Source organism: Dipodomys merriami, unplaced genomic scaffold (assembly GCF_024711535.1).
Source record: "Dipodomys merriami isolate MVZ:Mamm:240054 unplaced genomic scaffold, mDipMer1.0.p SCAF_24, whole genome shotgun sequence".
NCBI lineage: Eukaryota > Metazoa > Chordata > Mammalia > Rodentia > Heteromyidae > Dipodomys > Dipodomys merriami.
In genome coordinates this window covers 6145135-6161900 of record NW_027203826.1, presented here as the reverse complement: position 1 = coordinate 6161900, position 16766 = coordinate 6145135, and the positions used below count along the sequence as shown (strand labels likewise).

The window sequence follows — 16766 nt, the reverse complement described above, 5'->3', positions numbered from 1 at the left end:
AATAGTTCAGGCATCATCCACTTCCCATTCTTGCAACTTCTGTGAGCCTGTGAATTTATAAAGATGGCCAAACTGATAGAACAGTCCAGGACAAAGTGGACTGTGCCTGACAGATGGAGGTGAAAACAGGTTTGGGGCCCTTCAAGTGAGCGTCTGGTGAAACACATATCCTGTAAAAACAGAAGGACATACAAGAGAGGAAGGGAGAAGCCATGTGCATGGAAGAGGGGAGAAAGAAGGGAGGGACAAGGATACTGTAGACATTTCTAATCTCCCCTCCCAACCTAGACCAAGGAAAGAAGACATATGAAAGAACAAAGCCAGGCCAACTGTTAAAAATTATTTAATAGAAAGTCCAATGTCAAAATGTAACAATAAACAAAAATACACATGTATAAATATGTATATATATAATTAGGCCTGTACACTTTCTCAGACCCTTTTCAAAATGGAACAGAATCATCAGAGCATCTTGGTGGTCAAATCAAAAATAATATTGAAGCCACACTGTCCACTGGTGGCACAGGACCAGCAGTACTGAAGCACTCTGGGGGGAGAGAATTCTACTCAGGCATGAGCTGAGGACATCGCCAATGTCTTTACTGGGAACACAGGGAGGTTAGGTGAACACCACATGCTGCATTGCATACCAATGTGCATTTGACAGTGCAGCACCCTCTTCTTAGCACCTGCAGCTACTACTGTCTAGTGACCTCATTTCCCACATTCAAAATTCCTTCAGGTTTTACCTTATAATTTTCTTGTTCTACAGGCAAAGTGCCACACAGTGGCTTGAAGTGCCGTCAAGATGTGACAAAGAAATGATGTTCAAAGGGGTTGTACAATGAACCAAGGGGAGCCCACGCTTACACTCAGGAGTGGAGAAGGAAACGATTAGAACCTTTGTGTGTGATATTTTGTATCCTATTCATTTAAAGTATCTATGCTGTGTATCTTAATAATGGGCCTAACTTACTGTAAAAAGTGAACAGCTATACACTGTTAACAAATTAACAAGCACACAGGAGGCTGCACTGCACAACAGTTTTTATGGCATTGGAAGAGCTGGGTCCTGCTCTTTATAGAGTTCATGTGTGAGCTCAGCGTCAGGAAGGCTGTTTCTCTGGGCTCCCAAGCTCACCTGTAGATGACTCTCTACATGCTCAGAAGAGCGAGACCGCAGAGCTGGTCAGGAGCCATTGTGCCATTATCCTGTCCTTAGATTCTCCTCAAACAGAAGCCCGTGTTCCTAAATAAAACACACATACTTGTGGAAAGAGCAAATAAAGACAGCCTCTAACAATAGGCTGGAAGTAATTTGATCCTTTCCTGGGCAAGCAGGTGGAAGTGAGTGGGAAATGAACTAGGGCAGAAGATGGGGAGAGGGTACCCTAATTGCCAAGAGTGAGTGGAGGGCCCAATGTTTTGTCATTTCCCAGCCCTATGACCAAGGTCTAATTCATACATGCTGAGGCCTAGGTGTGGAGAATGCTTAAGTGTAGGGACCACAAGATACAGAAAGAGAAACTCAGTGAAGAGCCAGAAGACTCCCTGGGAAAAGGTATTTGAGTGAAAATCTTCCCATGGGCCCAGGAGGCTGGCATTTGTTGTTGGGGGTGTCAGGCTGCACCCCAAAGGGTAGATGTGGGAAGCCTGCAGAAAATGCCAGACCCCAGGTTGTCTGTGTTTCTTAAGCAGAGGACCAGCGCCAGCCAGGGGAACTGGCTCTTAGTGGAGCCTTTTGTTTTGAGTGTCTAACACTTAAGTACCGAATAGTGCTTTTATTGCCTAAAACTTTTCTTTGTATAGGAACAGGAAAAACAAAGTCCCATATTCTGAACTCTAAATAGGTTCTTTGGTGACCCAAAGTTGTTTCTCTGAACATCCCTGACATACCCTGGAATAACTACTAGTGTTGACAGCCCCCAAGAGATCCTCAGCAACCGCCCAAGCTTCTGCTCCTTTCTATTTACATACAACCCATCTGTGCCCTTTGGGAAAAAAAATCTCCCCTTTCTTTGGCAGGACTCAGGTATACACCTATGACCCAGCAGAGGCTTACCCAGGAGGAGCTTGCCACCAGACACACATGACCTAACCCAGGAGAGTGCTGCAGCTGCCTTTGGTTAGAATCAATAGGGAAGCCCTCTGCTGCTTCCCATCTATTTTAGCGTATGGGTGTGCTCTTATTTCAGGGTCTAGGCAAGCCTGGTCCCAAGAGGTATTTTCGACCATGATGTCTGTAAAGGCAGGTCAAGATGACCCGGCTTTATTCTCCATGGGCCTCCAAATCAGATGTAGCCCAAGCTAAAGCCCTTGAACTCACAACGTTTTAGGAGACAGGAAGGGAGTCAGATGGAAACAGAGGCTATGGTAGGAATATCTCAACAATCCACCTGCATTTTTACAGAGAGGAGGACAATCAATCAGCCACGAGTCAGTCTGTCTTGCTGTTGAAGACTTAGGCTACGGGCTGTGGATGGAAGAGTGGCATCTAGAACTCGTGTCTATTCCTTGGATCCACAGCAAAGCTCAGGAGCCCTGTTGGCTGCCCTGGCTCACCACTCTGTCCTAACTCCTCTCCTTTTCCTCTTCCATTCCAAACTCTGATTCCGTCACCACATGTAGGCCCTAGGCAGCACTCCTACATACATGCTGTTCTCTCCGCATGGATAACCCTTTGTAATGCTCTCCCCATGTCCCCAGATATGGCTGCTTTCAGAAATTCACCATCCCCAAAGCTGTGCTGGCTGCAGCTGTGACAGGCTCCCATGCACGCAGGACTTCTCCCTGCAGTGGCCCTTCCAGGCCACTAGAGGCAGGCTACATGAGGCGGGAGCTGTATTTGGTTCAATTGTGTATTGCTGGCAGTTGGCTCAGGGCCTGGAGTGTACCAGGTATCCACAAATAACCTGAATGAACAACTCTGCACAGCTAAGAAGGGAAAGGCTAAAAATGCTACACCGGAACAACCTTAAAAAATATCTCCACTCACTGGAGATTCAGCAGAGCTGCTGAAATGCCAGTGAGAGCCAAAGGATGAGTGAGAAAGAGGGAGGCCCATGCTGAGGTCGGGTGTAGCTGGACCCAGCACACATCATTATGGATGGGTCCTTTATGCACCAGGGGGTGGAACAGAATGTGAGCCACAGTGCCCAGCCAGAGGCCCAAAGGATGTGGATGCCTGGCACAGAGCGAGCATGAAGCAGGATCACCAGCCAACCTTGATATTCCTATTGGCGTTTAACTCCAACTTCTGCAAGAGTGATCATTAGTTTCTCTATTTTAGTGTAAAGGCTATGCAGCTCTTTCTGGAAGCCTGTTGATGTGATTTGTATTTTCTTTGTCCACATATCTGTGTTAGTGTTCAGAAAATATATCCAAATCTAAAGCCCTAAGAAGGTTCTGCACTAGGAAAATAATACTTTCTTTTACAAAACTTCCCTCGCCCCCTTACCTGTCAAGGGAGAATCATTTCTGACATTCTATTCTGGACACTGGACATTCTGGGCAGTGGTGTCTCTTCTCTTATGCCTGGGTCTGGGCCAAGTGGCCTGATAAAGTTCTAAAGCTACATTTAACCCTAGTGGAAGTTCAAAGTCTTGGTCTAAAAATAGCCCTTGGGAAGGGAAGAAGAGTAAAGTTGAAGGGAATCACTATCAGAATGGGGCCTTCAACTGAGGGTGAAATCTTCCTGAATTAGACAGCAATTTCTAAGAGCCATTTCCCACATCATCTTGAGGGATTTTGGCTGCCAGGCTGGAGGGAATCAAGATCTTGGCATCAGATTTCACAGGGGAGCTGGAATGGCTTCTTTTTTTACTTAAGAAAATACTTTAAAGCACAATGAATGAGGGTGGCTGGGGGGGTTCCCCTGTAGACAGCACCTTAAGATCTCTTCTACATATAAGAAGCAATGAGAGGAATTCTGGGGAGTTCCTGGGCTCTCCAGACCTTGGAAGGAGTCATTGTAATGACTAAGTCATTCTCTGACTATCCAAAATCATTTAAAGTCTTGAGCTTCACCTCTAATTTTGGTGCTTAAACTAGTCTGGAAAATGCAGATCCCTATTCTACCAATTGAAACAAGACATCCAAACCTAGCCTCCAAAAAGGATTTCACTGGAGATCAATAATCTAGGTGTCCTTCCTCCACTGCTGGAGACCAAGTTCTTCAAGATCTCTCCGAAAGGCTGAGGTCTTTAACTCATCATGAAAAGGTGTAGCCTGTGATGACACTAGAAGCTGTGGGGATCCAGGAACAAAATCACGGCACTCAAAATCCTGTTCTGTTTGCATCTGGTATCAAACTGCAGATGCTGAAAAGGATTCCAGGAGGGAGGAGACACAGGTGTCTCCTCAAAGTCTTTTCCCTCTAGCACTGAACTCCTTCCTGGCCTCAGGAAGTGGTCTCTACTTGTTTGTGTGCAGTTCATCAGATGTCCAAAAACCAAGCAATACACTTCCCATGAGGAAGCAGCTGGAGAGGAGCCCAAGAAAGAATCCAGAGGACAGATGCCCCAAAAAGTTGTGTTCACAGTGTTGCAAGGGGCCTGAGGATAATAACTGTTTTGGAAAAATACTTGAGTGACACCTTTCCTTCTTCCCACTTGGGCGCTTTTGTTGGATGGAGGCATTCACTACGGAAGATACACAGCTGGAGGACTCACATCATAGTTATTGTTAAGATTACACAAAACAATTATAAACTGCTCAGCAGAGTATATGGCACAGAGTGAGTGTAAATAATAAATATCAGTTCCTTTTTCTTCTTCCTCCAAGATTAGAATAGATCCAAGAAAAGGTAGAAATTTCCTGAAAGTTTACTAGTCATCCCAAGGTAAACAGATTCATCCACAAAGTCTCCCTTTGTGCCAGAGTCCTGTGATTTCTTTCTTTTTCTTTTTCTACCCCCAGAGACATAGGCAAAAAGGTGATGGCTAAAGTCAAGAACATTTTCCCCTTTGGAAAAAAAAGGCATCCATTTATTAGCAAAAGGCAATTCACAGACCTCATTCATCAAATTCCAAAGGGTTTATTCAGGGGTACTGGCAGCCTGGAAAGCCAGTGCTGCGTCACCCAGCGCCACAGATACACACTGGGGCACACTAACCATCCACGTCAGTGAGAAGCCAGAGTCCCCGCTTAGAGTTCCCTTTTCAATGTGCTTTTAAATACATATTCCCACCCACCAACTAGGCCTTGGTTTTTTTTTTTTAACTTAACAGAAAGATCAAATTCTATGAGGTACAAAGAAATAAAGATCTGAAAATGCCTTTTAGGGGAAAAACATAGGAGGCAGGTTTTGTTAAGAGTGCAGTGTAATAACTTCCTCCTTTCTGTTTCTTTTTCAAAGGGACATTCAAAGGAGAGAAACTTAGGTGTGTGTGTGTGTGTGTGTGTGTGTGTGTGTGTGTGTGTGTGTGTGTGTGTGTGTGTGTGTGTGTGTGTGTGTGTGTGTGTGTGTGTGTGTGTGTGTGTGTGTGTGTGTGTGTGTGTGTGTATCCAGAGTTCTTGAGTTCAAGATTCTTAGTATTTCCTGGTTGAAGAATTTATCTTTCTACAAAACTAACATATTTAACCAAGTTTCTTCAGACTAGTAGAGACAGGATAGTCTTTAATTGTTGCCCAATTTCTAAGCAGGGTTTATAATCAATATTCCAAACTTGAGTCATAAGCTACTGAGGTAAAACTCTTAAGAGGCAGGCTCATTGTTTTGAACAGGCTATGGGAGAGTCTTTCATAGGGAAAAAAAAGTGGCTAAGAGGTTGGGGTGGGGACAAAGTTATAGCTCAACTTTGAGTGACATCAACTGTGGCAAGAAATGAGTTCCATCATTCTACGGGCCTGTCAGCTTGCTTCCTAGGCCTGGGTATGCCTGGGAACCAAGGTTCCTCACCTTCTATTAGAGTGATAGAAGGGGCATGAGACCAGAGGGCTGAAGAAAGGCAACTACTCGGAGAGGCCATTTCTTATTTGAGTTGCTGAAGCATGCCTCACTCAGATCAGATGGGGGGAAACCTGCTGCCCAGCGGGCTGCTGTGTAGCTGTGGCTGGTTCTGAGGACTGACCTAGTTTTCTGTCTCTGGACTTTGTACCTTCTTTTTGTCCCTAAATAGACCAGGGCATCACTCTAGGCTCCTGCATCATAGTGGTAACACACACACACACACACACACACACACACACACACACACACACACACACACACACACACACACACACACACACACACACACACACACAGCCTCTTCCAAGGCTGTCTGCCAGTAACAAACACGCATTCAATTATGAGAGCAGTACTTCATGATCCTGAATCTCTGCCAATCAAAAGAAAGCTGTGCACATACGACTGAACTTTTACAACTCTGCAACTTGGAGGACATGATCCTGTGGAATCCAGCTGGAAGTCTTGCTTGTAGCCCCACCCCACACTCGGGCCACAAGGCAACTGGATTTCCAACTGCCCCCGGCATCCAGCCAGTCCAGCAGCCCTCTTTGCTAAACTTACTCGGTCCACTTCTCATTATGTTTAATTCTTCTATTCACCCAGACACTTCCCTCCCTCTCTCTTCCCACCTCCCCCATCCTAAAGCCCAACAAATGGACCAGTTACATTGCATTATTCTTTTCACTCTTTCTGCTTACTGTTCAGATCTACCGGGAGAAATAACAAAGCTTTTTTTCCCCTCTATAGAGTCTTTCAGGAGGTATAGAAAAATAAAGGGTCAACACAAATTACTTGACAATTTTATGATTAAAACCAACAAATGGAAAACAGATAGTTTTGAATACTGTTAACATAATCCAAGTATTGCATGATGCCAACTCACTCAACCACTCCATTCCTCAGATCGATTTCAGATCTATTTCTAGAGGTACCCAACATGTATGAAATTACTTGCACAGCAAAGACATATCCAGTGTTCAACATGGGAGACAGAACTCCACGTAAAAAGGTGCCGGTTCTTGGAAACAAATTTATGATTTTATTAGACACTCAAAACTCAGGTTCCCAAGAACCACTTGGCTCTAAGTACATGTGCAACATGTCATGGCATTAAACATGACGGAGGAAAACGATGTGGATATTTTGTCTTTGGGTAGAAGATGGCGGTTTTCTGAAAAGATACTGAGACACCAAGCAGAGAAATCAAATGGAAGATGTTTAACATTGGCTTCATTCTTAACTTGATAAGAACATGAGATCCTTTAAAAATGTCATCCATGGAACAGTGAACGAAGTCCCCAGTGGACAAGTTTGAGGTGGGGTTTTGCAGTTGGTTTACAGTTAGGGAAAACTATTTTTATCCCTTGGCTAAAATCCATACAAGGGGAGGGAACGTAAAACCCTAGACAACTTGACTCTCCCCATTTTTTTTCTGCTCAAAGCAGGATAAAAAGCCTTAGATTTTGGCTGTGTCTCTATTTATGTAACAACCACAGCTGTTCCCCAAAATAGCTGCTGCTGGCTTTAAGAATGAAGGGATTTTTGTTGCTAACATTTGAGTCCATTTTCTATGACACTTGACTGAGTCCTCTTTCCTCTACTTTTGCGGCTCTAGGTCTGAAAACAAATAGGGAATCTCACCATTAGCATCAATGGCGTGTATGGATTTGGAAGCCAAGGCTCTTCTCAGTCAAGAACAAATTTAGTCTCTTATTTTACTTTGTGGCAGGTGGTCCTTTGACCACCCAGAACATCTTAGCTACCCACCTTCACAGCTGTCTGCCTTCAGAATGAAGGGGGACAGTGTGGCCGAGACCCAGGCCCTTGAAGTTCACAGTGCTCCTGAGAGGCACACACAGTGCTCCTTCTGTGTTTTTGTGGGCCAAACCCACCCCGGGACCACTGACTTGGCATTGAACAGGGCACCATCCCTGGGAAAGTAATAAAGAGAACCCTCATCAAAGCTATCAAACACATTAAAAAAATACAAAAGTTATTTTCTCCTTTTGATCGCTATTTACTTGTGACAATATTGGTTAAAAATATTATTTCTGTCTTTAAGAAGAGGTTACTCTCTTCAATATAGTATGGAAAAATAAACTCTACTGAACACACAGTCCACATTCCCCACTGCCCCCAGGGACTTTGGGCTTTCACATCTCCATACATCACCAGTGTAAATGTACTGTATTTCCAAGCAGGCAAACCCTTTCCACTGTAATACCCAGGGCTGGAAGTTAAGAAGGAAGTGAGTAGCAATGCTCATGTAACATTGCAAATGGACAACACAGAATGCTTTAACTCCCATCAGTAACAAACTGAAAAGTAACAAGGTGGATTTTGTTTTGTACCCTCCCAAAGAGCCACGGGGTGTCCCCTCCTTTTGAAGCCCTTCTACACCTGGCTTGATGCTGAATGAAAGAGTCGGGAGCCATGTAGTCCACTGATTAATGCCATTGAGAAGGCTGGGGTGGGGGGGGATTGAGGGGGGAGGCTCAGCTTCCACACTCAGGATCAGCTTAAAACACTGAGCTGGATGAAGGGGAGAAGACAAGGATACATAAAAACAGTAAAATGTTTATTTCTTAGAAAAAGAGGGAGGGGGAAGAAGAGGATTCAAAATGATTACGATCATACTTCCATCTATCTGAGCAAAGCCAATGTTGTGAGCTTAAACCTTGATTCAGATACCTACTAACTGGACCGACCTGCTGCTCAGGCCTATGTCAGTTCCGGAGTCAGGTGACAACATGCTTTGTACTGTTGACACATCTCTACTTCTTCAGAGCAGAGAAACAAGGCTGGCCATGGCTCCTTTCCCATCTCCACAACCTAACATTGCCATGGGAAGCAAAGCTCAGGCCACCACTTGACTGATCAGAAAAGACAGGGAGGAAAGAGAGGGACCGAGATGCTTGACTGAGAAGCAGAACCAGTTCAGAATAGAAGTTGGGTATCTTGAGTTCACCACTAACTCATCTGATAGAAAATAGGTTGGAGAGCATCTGTAATGTGGAAGGTGAAATTGCAGAGTTTTGCTGCATACCTGGACACAAGAGAAGTGAAGAGTTGCAACAAGTTTTAACTAGCAGCAACAAAGAAAGTTTCATGACAGGTGTCTTTTTTTGTTTTTGTTTTTGTTTTTTTGTTTTTAGCAATATTCCTTTGCAAGTTCATTAAGAAACACTGTAATTTAATGGGGCATACAATATGGGTCGATCTTCTTTTGCTATAATGCTGTTCGTTGAAGAGAACCGACCTTTGCAAAGATTTCAACTGGGGTGTAACCTATTTACACAGTAGTAGCTCCTGGTCTCAGTGGGAGAGTTGGTGCTATGTGATATCTTCTTCTTCCGAACAGTAATCCCGACCCTTGAAGAAAAAGAGAAAGAGAAGAATATGTGAATAAGAACTTCAAATGAGAGCTTGAAATACTTACAGGTGATTGATTTTCTTTCAGCCTATGTCTCATTCAGCCTATGTCTCTTTGTAAGCGAATCCAGGCGTTATCAGAAACTACTGGGCACAAAGTTCATGTGTCATAAATAATACTGGCAGAAGACGTATCATGAATAACACTGGCAGTTTTTTAAGCTCTGTGTGTGTGTGTGTGTGTGTGTGTGTGTGTATTTCATGGTAGAAAACATCTATTAAGCTCTTGCTTTATGATGGGAAAAAACTTTTATCAACTTCGGCATATAGAAGACTCAACCTGTGCAAAGAAATGACCAAATGGACAGTACATTCTGGAGATCAATGTCTCGCCAGGCAGAGTGGGCAAATCACTCTCTGCTGCTATTCCTACAGCTCGGACCCTTTGCCTGACAGAGAGAAGGTGTGCAATCCAGGAAGGTCTCAGGTTTACTAAACTCTAAGAAAACACCGAAGAAGGATTTGGTGTTATACTGGGGACTGTGTCTGGTCACTATGGATCACTAGGAAGATGTTTTGAAGTACTTCTTAGCAAAGCCATTGGAAAGTCTTAAAGATGGTGGGAAATGGTTGCTTTGTACACATTTTATCCTTTCTCCACCGGGTTCTAAACCCATGAAGACACAGTTGGGACTAGGTTTTAGGCTTCTTTAGTCATTATCGCTTGTCTGCCTCAAAACACTTAACTTTCTTGGTGTGGAAATCCCAGAGAAAGGGACAAAGGTACCTTCCCATGGCATTACAATGTCAAAGATCAGGACCTTATAAAAGCCAAGTATATTATTATGCCTGCATCCTGCAGGTGTCCATCTTTTCCCTGCCCCCTCCCTCCTTCTTTTCCTTCATTCCTTCCTTCCAGTCTTTGATGAAAAAATCTTTAGTTGTACAAGAAGTTTCCATTCAACAAAGCAGCTTATAAGTACAATGCATCTCGACCAATGTCACCCCTTCCATTGTACTCCCCTACCTTTGCCAAGCCCACCCATATCACTCAAATAATATGCTCAACTTTTTTTTTCTTTCTAAATATAAACGTGTTCTCATTTCAGAGGAGACAAATTCCTCTATAAAAACAGACTTTCTAGCCAGGCTTGATGGTTCAATTTTATAATCGCAGGTACTCACTTGCTGCATTAATATCTCTCTCAGGCAGGGAAAGTGGGTAATGACCAATGTTCTGGAGAGGAGTGTGCAGGTGATCATCACTCCTGGTGACACTGCTCAAGTGATGCCATCTCTGGCTTTGGCTAGACCACTCAGGAAGCACTGAGCCCTCCCACTGAGGAGAGCTGGAAAGGAAGGCTTCAAGGTCCCTGACAACTGGAGTTCATTCTTCAGGGTGGGCAATGGGGCATACACAAGCATATCAACATAATACCGTAACAGCAAGCTACACTCTCTCCACTTATCCTCAATTCACAGAGTTCAGGAATAGACTTGCCCAATGGACACTGGATGTTGGGCTGGAGAGGAAAGCCTGGGGTGTGTGGAGTTTTTTTTTTTTTTATTGTCGGCCGTGGGGCTTGAACTCTGGGCCTGGGCGCTGTCCCTCAGCTCTTCAGCTCAAGGCGAGCGCTCTACCACTTGAGCTACAGCGCCACTTCCGGTTTTCTGGTGGTTTATTGGAGATAGGAGTCTCACAGTCTCTCCTGCCCGGGCTGGCTTTGAACCGCGATCCTCAGATCTCAGCCTCCTGAGTAGCTAGGATTACAGGCGTGAGCCACCAGCGCCCGGCTTGCGTGGAGTTTTTGAGGCATTTTTATTAGAAAAGTAAGTGAGGCAAGGGCACAAAATCAGGCTTTTGGTTTCCTGGGATCACGGCGATCTGTCTCACTGGGTTATGATCAGATTAAAGGGGAAAAGCCATAGTCTGGCAGGTAGTCGGCAAGTATCAGCTGCTGAGATTACTAATAGGACTGTTCTTGTAACTCTTGTGATCAGCAGTCCTGGGTTTGTTCAGGGGCCTGCCAGGGGGCAGGGAGCTCCCTCCTTGTAGATTAAGGTGAGTGAGGATGGTGGCCAGAACTGTGACCTGACAGGTATCACAGAACATTCCACCTGTTTCAGCCCTGTGGCCTAGGCAGAATGAACTCACTCTTGTTCCTAGATGCATTTCTGTGCCTAAAACTCAGGTCCGCCCCCTCCCCTTTCCTCCTCCTGTTCCTCCTGCTCCTCCTCTTCCTTTCATTGCTCCTCCTCCTCTTCTTTCTTTATGGGGTAGTGGGATTGGAAGCTGAGCAGAGCTTTCTAGGCAAGTGTTCATTATACCACTTGAGAAATACCCTACTCCTGCTTTTAATTTTTTTTCCAGATAGGACCTCTCACATTTACTTAGGCTGCCCTTAGACCTTTTATCCTCCTGTGTCCACCTCCATAATAGCTGGGATTACAGGCAATGTGCTCCACACCAGGCTCCAAATATTTTTAAATTATTTTTAAAATAATCTTTTCCCTCTTAGTGGGAACTGAGGATTGAACTCAGGACTTCATGCTTCCTTCCCTTCTTAGGTCTCAATGGGGCCTCAACTCTCAATTCAGCCTCAACTAGCCAACATGGCATTGAGAGGGCATCTCTGCCATGAAGAACTTGAATGAATGCAATGACAGACAGACAGACAGACATGAGAATCATTGTACTCACTAATAACACAGTGTCAGTGGAGCTGCAGGATTGTGTAGCCAAAGAACTGTTTAGACCTTCTAAGTTTACTGTTACCCCAAGAACGTTTCCCTACCCCACAAACCCCCTGCATGAGCATAGGACTCCATAGCTTTCTTTCATTTCCCAAGCATTTGTTCCTCTAAAATACTATAATTGCTACAAGGAGGAGGGGAAAATGCATTTGGTTGCTTTGCAGACATCATTTCATTTATTATTCATGTGAACCCTGCAGGCGCTGGGGAGGGGGTGTAGGAGTGTAGCCTTGTTACCCCTGGGTAAACTCCAGAGCAGCCCAAGCCCACAGTTAGCCCTGGGCTTTTTCCTTCTGACTGTACCGATTTGATAACAAAATTGCAATTCAAGTCAGTCTTACTTTTGTTATCATCACCTGTCAGCAGCAGCTCTGAGAACCAAATATTTTGGCAACAAAGCCTCTGAAATCACAACACACTGAAGCTAAGTGGGGGTGCAGTGCAGCCCTTAGTGACCCCCCCCTGCAAGGGACAGGCGTGGGAGGGGCTCTGTGTCAACATCATCTGGGCCCATATTTCAACCCTCATCCTGATGGGTAGGCTGGGGAGTTCGCTTCAGTAAGATGACTTCATGTCTCATTTAAATTGTTAAAGAATTGCTAAAAAGAGAATCTTAAAACCTTCAGCTGTCAGAAGGCAGGAAGGGAGGAAGGGAGCAAGCTTGGGAGATTCACAGCAACCCTCTCAGCTGAAGGCTGCCCTTCCCTTCCCCCCATTTCAAGGGCACCCCAAATGGAAGCCTTTGTGAAGACACTTTATTTGTCACAATCCCACCCCTGTACATATTATAAGACATATTATAAGAGCCCATAAGGCCTGGTAAGCAGCAAGAATGGAAACTCCCAGGGTCACCAACAAGGCAGGCTTGTTTGAAAGAACCACATGGGCCTGTGTTCCAGTCTCAAAACACCCCAGGGGCTCTTGCCTACCATGACGTTTTGATTATTCTCCTCTCTGCCCATGAACATGCATGCCTTCTTCAGTGATCTGTGTTACTATTTTCCTGGAAATTCAAACAATTATGTCAACTCAGAACATATGTTTTTCTACCGTCCAAGGGTAAAGATTCGTTGTTGTGATTGTTGTTGTTTCCATGTTAAAGGATTAGAGATTTAATTTTTTTTTAATGTTAGGCATGAACTCAGGGACAGGGCACTGTCCCTTAGCTTTTTTACTTGAGGCTGGCACTTAACCACTGAGTCACAGCTCCACTGTTGGCTTTTTGGTGGTTAATTGAAGTTACAAATTTCTCAGACTTTAATTCTCTGGGATAGCTTGGAATCTCGATCTTCAGATCTCAGGAGGCTGGGATTACAGGTATGAGCTACTAGGGCCCAGATTGGATATTTTTTTCTTTTCTGCCCAGCTCACAACTTGGTTTCCAATCTGGTCCTCCCCCAGAAGAACCTCAGATCTAGGCTTCTGTGGGAATTCAGGACATTCCTGAACCGGGATAAACACATCCTAGGGTAGAGCATCTGCAAACTCCTAACCAGATCCAGAACAAAAGCAAGGAGGTGGTGACTGAGGAAGGAAGGAAGGACTGTGGAGCTGGAAGCCACCTTCTGCCCCTTCCCTGGCTGGAAATGTCAGAACCTCTCGTGACCGCCTGCTTTCTAGCCTCACTGGCATGCATTTACAGTCCAGTAACCATTTTGTAACAAGAGTTTTTAAATGTGTTAGAAATACTGAAGAAAAGCAAAAATAATTAGCTGCCCTATTAAAGTCTCCTCCCCCGCCTTACTTCATTAGAAAAATCAATCGAGGCATTAACGGCTGCCTCCATCTCTAATGAGCTTTATTCTAATTAGACTCGTGCATTATTATTATTTCCTCTGGAGAAAGTCTGGTTGGGGATGAACAGTGGGGTGTGGCAGCCTGGACTGTTTCTCAGGCCATACGCAGGACTGATCATTGTGTTAATAACAGCAGTGACAACGGTCACAGTCCATTGAGCTTTTCATTTCCAAGTGAGACTAAGTATTCACTAAACAGCTTCAACCCCCCATGAACTGTTTCTTATACCAGAGTCTCTGCTCCACCCAAAGAATAAGGAGGGTACTTTAGAAGCATTGAGGCACAGATTGCTCAAAGTTTAGCTGATTTTGCACTCAGATGACATGGATGACCCGCTTTCTCACAAGAGGAAGGAGCAGGAAGAAGGTTGTATTGAAATGGCACCCTAGAGCAGGGATGGGCAGACTTCCTCTGGGAAAGGTCAGAGGGTAAGTATATTAGGCTTTGAGATCCAGATAGGCTCCACTGTAACTCAACTCTGTACTTGTAAACATGGAAGCAGCATAGATAAAAGTGAACAAATGAAATTAAACTACTTGTGGAAGCTGAGATTTGAATTTCATATAAATGTGTGTGTGTGTGTGTGTGTGTGTGTGTGTGTGTGTGTGTGTGTGTGTGTGCTGGTGCTGGAGCTTGAACTCAGGGCCTGTGTGCCATCCTTGAGCCATTTTGCTGATACTCTACCACTTGAGCCACACCTCCACTTCTGTTTTTGTTTGTTTTTCTTTGCTCTGGTTCATTGGAAATAAGAGTCATAAACTTTCTTGCTCAGGCTGGCTGTGATCCTCGGGTCTCAACCTCCTGAGTAGCTATGATTATAGGTATGAGCCACCAGGGCCCAGAAAAGTTCATATAATTCATGCTGCAAAATCTTTAGTTCCCCTTCCCCCAGCTCTAGAAGCATATAAAAACTGTTCTTATTCCAGGTGGAGGTGGAGGGGAGTGGTAGCTCTGTCTCTTACAACAAACTATAGAAGGCAGAGAACATTGAGTGAGCTAACCAGCTAGGAGGGAGAGAGGTCCTATGGGCAGCAAGGAGTGAGGTATCCTGGGTCCAGGGCTGGGGACAGCACCTTCACTTGGCTTCATTCTTCTTCCAGGACATGGCTAAGGTGGTCAGACTGTGTGGACCCCAGAAGAGCAAGACAAACAGGGTCCATGAGACTTCACTGTGGATCCTGAGACAGTCCCTGGCTGATGGATCTAGCATGCTTCCTGGGAATGAGCACTTGGGGAGGTTGGCAATGGAGGGAGGCCTGGAGGACACATGAGAGGTAATAGATTGGGTCATAGGGGTCAAGGAGTCCCGGTGCATCTGTGGCCAGGACTTCAAGAGTGCTTAGAATTAGGAGCAGGTTCGAATGAACTCTACTACAAGAGGAGAGTTTCAGGTGACTTACAGCATGGCCCTCTGCCCACAGGTGAATGTCCCTGCTGCACAGGCTGACCAGGATGCAATGGAAGGAATGAGCAAGGCCAGTGACTGCTATATAATTTGCTTTTTGTCCACTTGACTGTCTTCAGTATGTTCCTATTTTCATAGACTTCTTTTGAGTTTGAGAAGCGTATATTAGTTATAGAACCAAGTAACTTAAGGGGATGTATGACCTTGGGAGAGGTGGGGGGGGGAATGATGGAAAGAGTGATATTGATCAAGATGCAATGTACTTATGTATTGACATGTTGAATGGAAACCACTTTGCACAAAAAAGATAATAAAGCCCGAAATGCTTCAAAAATGTGCATTAAAGAAAAGCATAGAGAGGGGATGGGAAGGTGGCACAGTGGTAGAGCGCTTGCCTTGCATGCCTGAGGCCCTGGGTTCCATTCCTCAGCACCACATAAGCAAAAAGAAAAAAGCCAGAAGTGGCGCTGTGGCTCAAGTGGTAGAGCGCTAGTCTTGAGCTGAAGAGCTGAGGGACAGCGCCCAGGCCCAGAGTTCAGGCCCCATGACCGGACCCAAAAGAAAAGAAAAGAAAAGAAAAGAAAAGCATATAGAATAAAACAAACATTATATTCCCACAGCTTAGACATAAGAACTAGCAATATCTTGTAACATCTGCTTCTAGCCTCGACTCTCCCACCTAAGAAATGAAATTACTCTTTCAGCCCTATGTTCCATCCCCACACCTAGCAACGGTTATAGTGTTGAGGTTTGTCCTGTCAACTTATTAAATCCATTTGGTGTTAGGACCTGAACCCAGATTTCAGGCATGGTAAATACATACCCTACCACTGGGCATTTATTTTAGATCCTGTAACATTTATATTGACACTATATCAAATATACTGTGCTTATATCTGTGTATGAATAAATATATTACAGATATAAATACCTACCATTTCTAAATGAATCATATAAAACCAAATACACTAATGCATCTTTATGTCCTTGCCTAAGTGTTGTGTGTCTATCAGGGGCTGATTGATAAGTGGTGTTATTAATAAATATTTATTGAATGTAAACATATAAGCAATATGTCATGGTATTTTTGTGTTTTAAATTTATATACCATTGTTTTTGTATATTCCTGTTCATTTAGTAAATACCTTGAAATTTTTCACTGTGCTAAATATGTATGTCTGACTGATTCTTTCCTTCTTTCTTTCCTTCTTTCCTTCCTTCCTTCCTTCCTTCCTTCCTTCCTTCCTTCCTTCCTTCCTTCCTTCCTTCCTTCCTCCCTTCCTTCCTTCCTTTCTTCTTTTACTTCCCTTACTCTCTCTCTCTCTCTCCCTCTCTCTCTGTCTCTGTCTCTCTCTCTTTTGATGCCAGTACAGGGCTTGAACTGAGGACCTCAAAGCTGTCCCTCAGCTTTTTCTTTTTCTTTTTTTTTTTTTGGGGGGGGGGGTTTGGTCATAGGGCCTGAACTCTGGGCCTGGGCACTGTCCCTCA

General features: G+C 44.4%; 1 protein-coding gene across 2 annotated transcripts in view; it reads right to left on the bottom strand.

The window, feature by feature from the left end:
* Positions 1-327: 327 nt before the first annotated feature.
* CUNH1orf21 (chromosome unknown C1orf21 homolog) overlaps positions 328-16766 on the bottom strand; it is a 302366-nt gene continuing 285927 nt past the window's right edge. For both annotated transcript variants that reach the window (XM_070034215.1, XM_070034214.1), the window contains exon 6: positions 328-9322. In XM_070034215.1, the coding sequence (XP_069890316.1) occupies positions 9284-9322 (39 nt within the window). In that variant the 3' untranslated portion in view covers positions 328-9283. The remainder of the gene's footprint in view (positions 9323-16766) is intronic.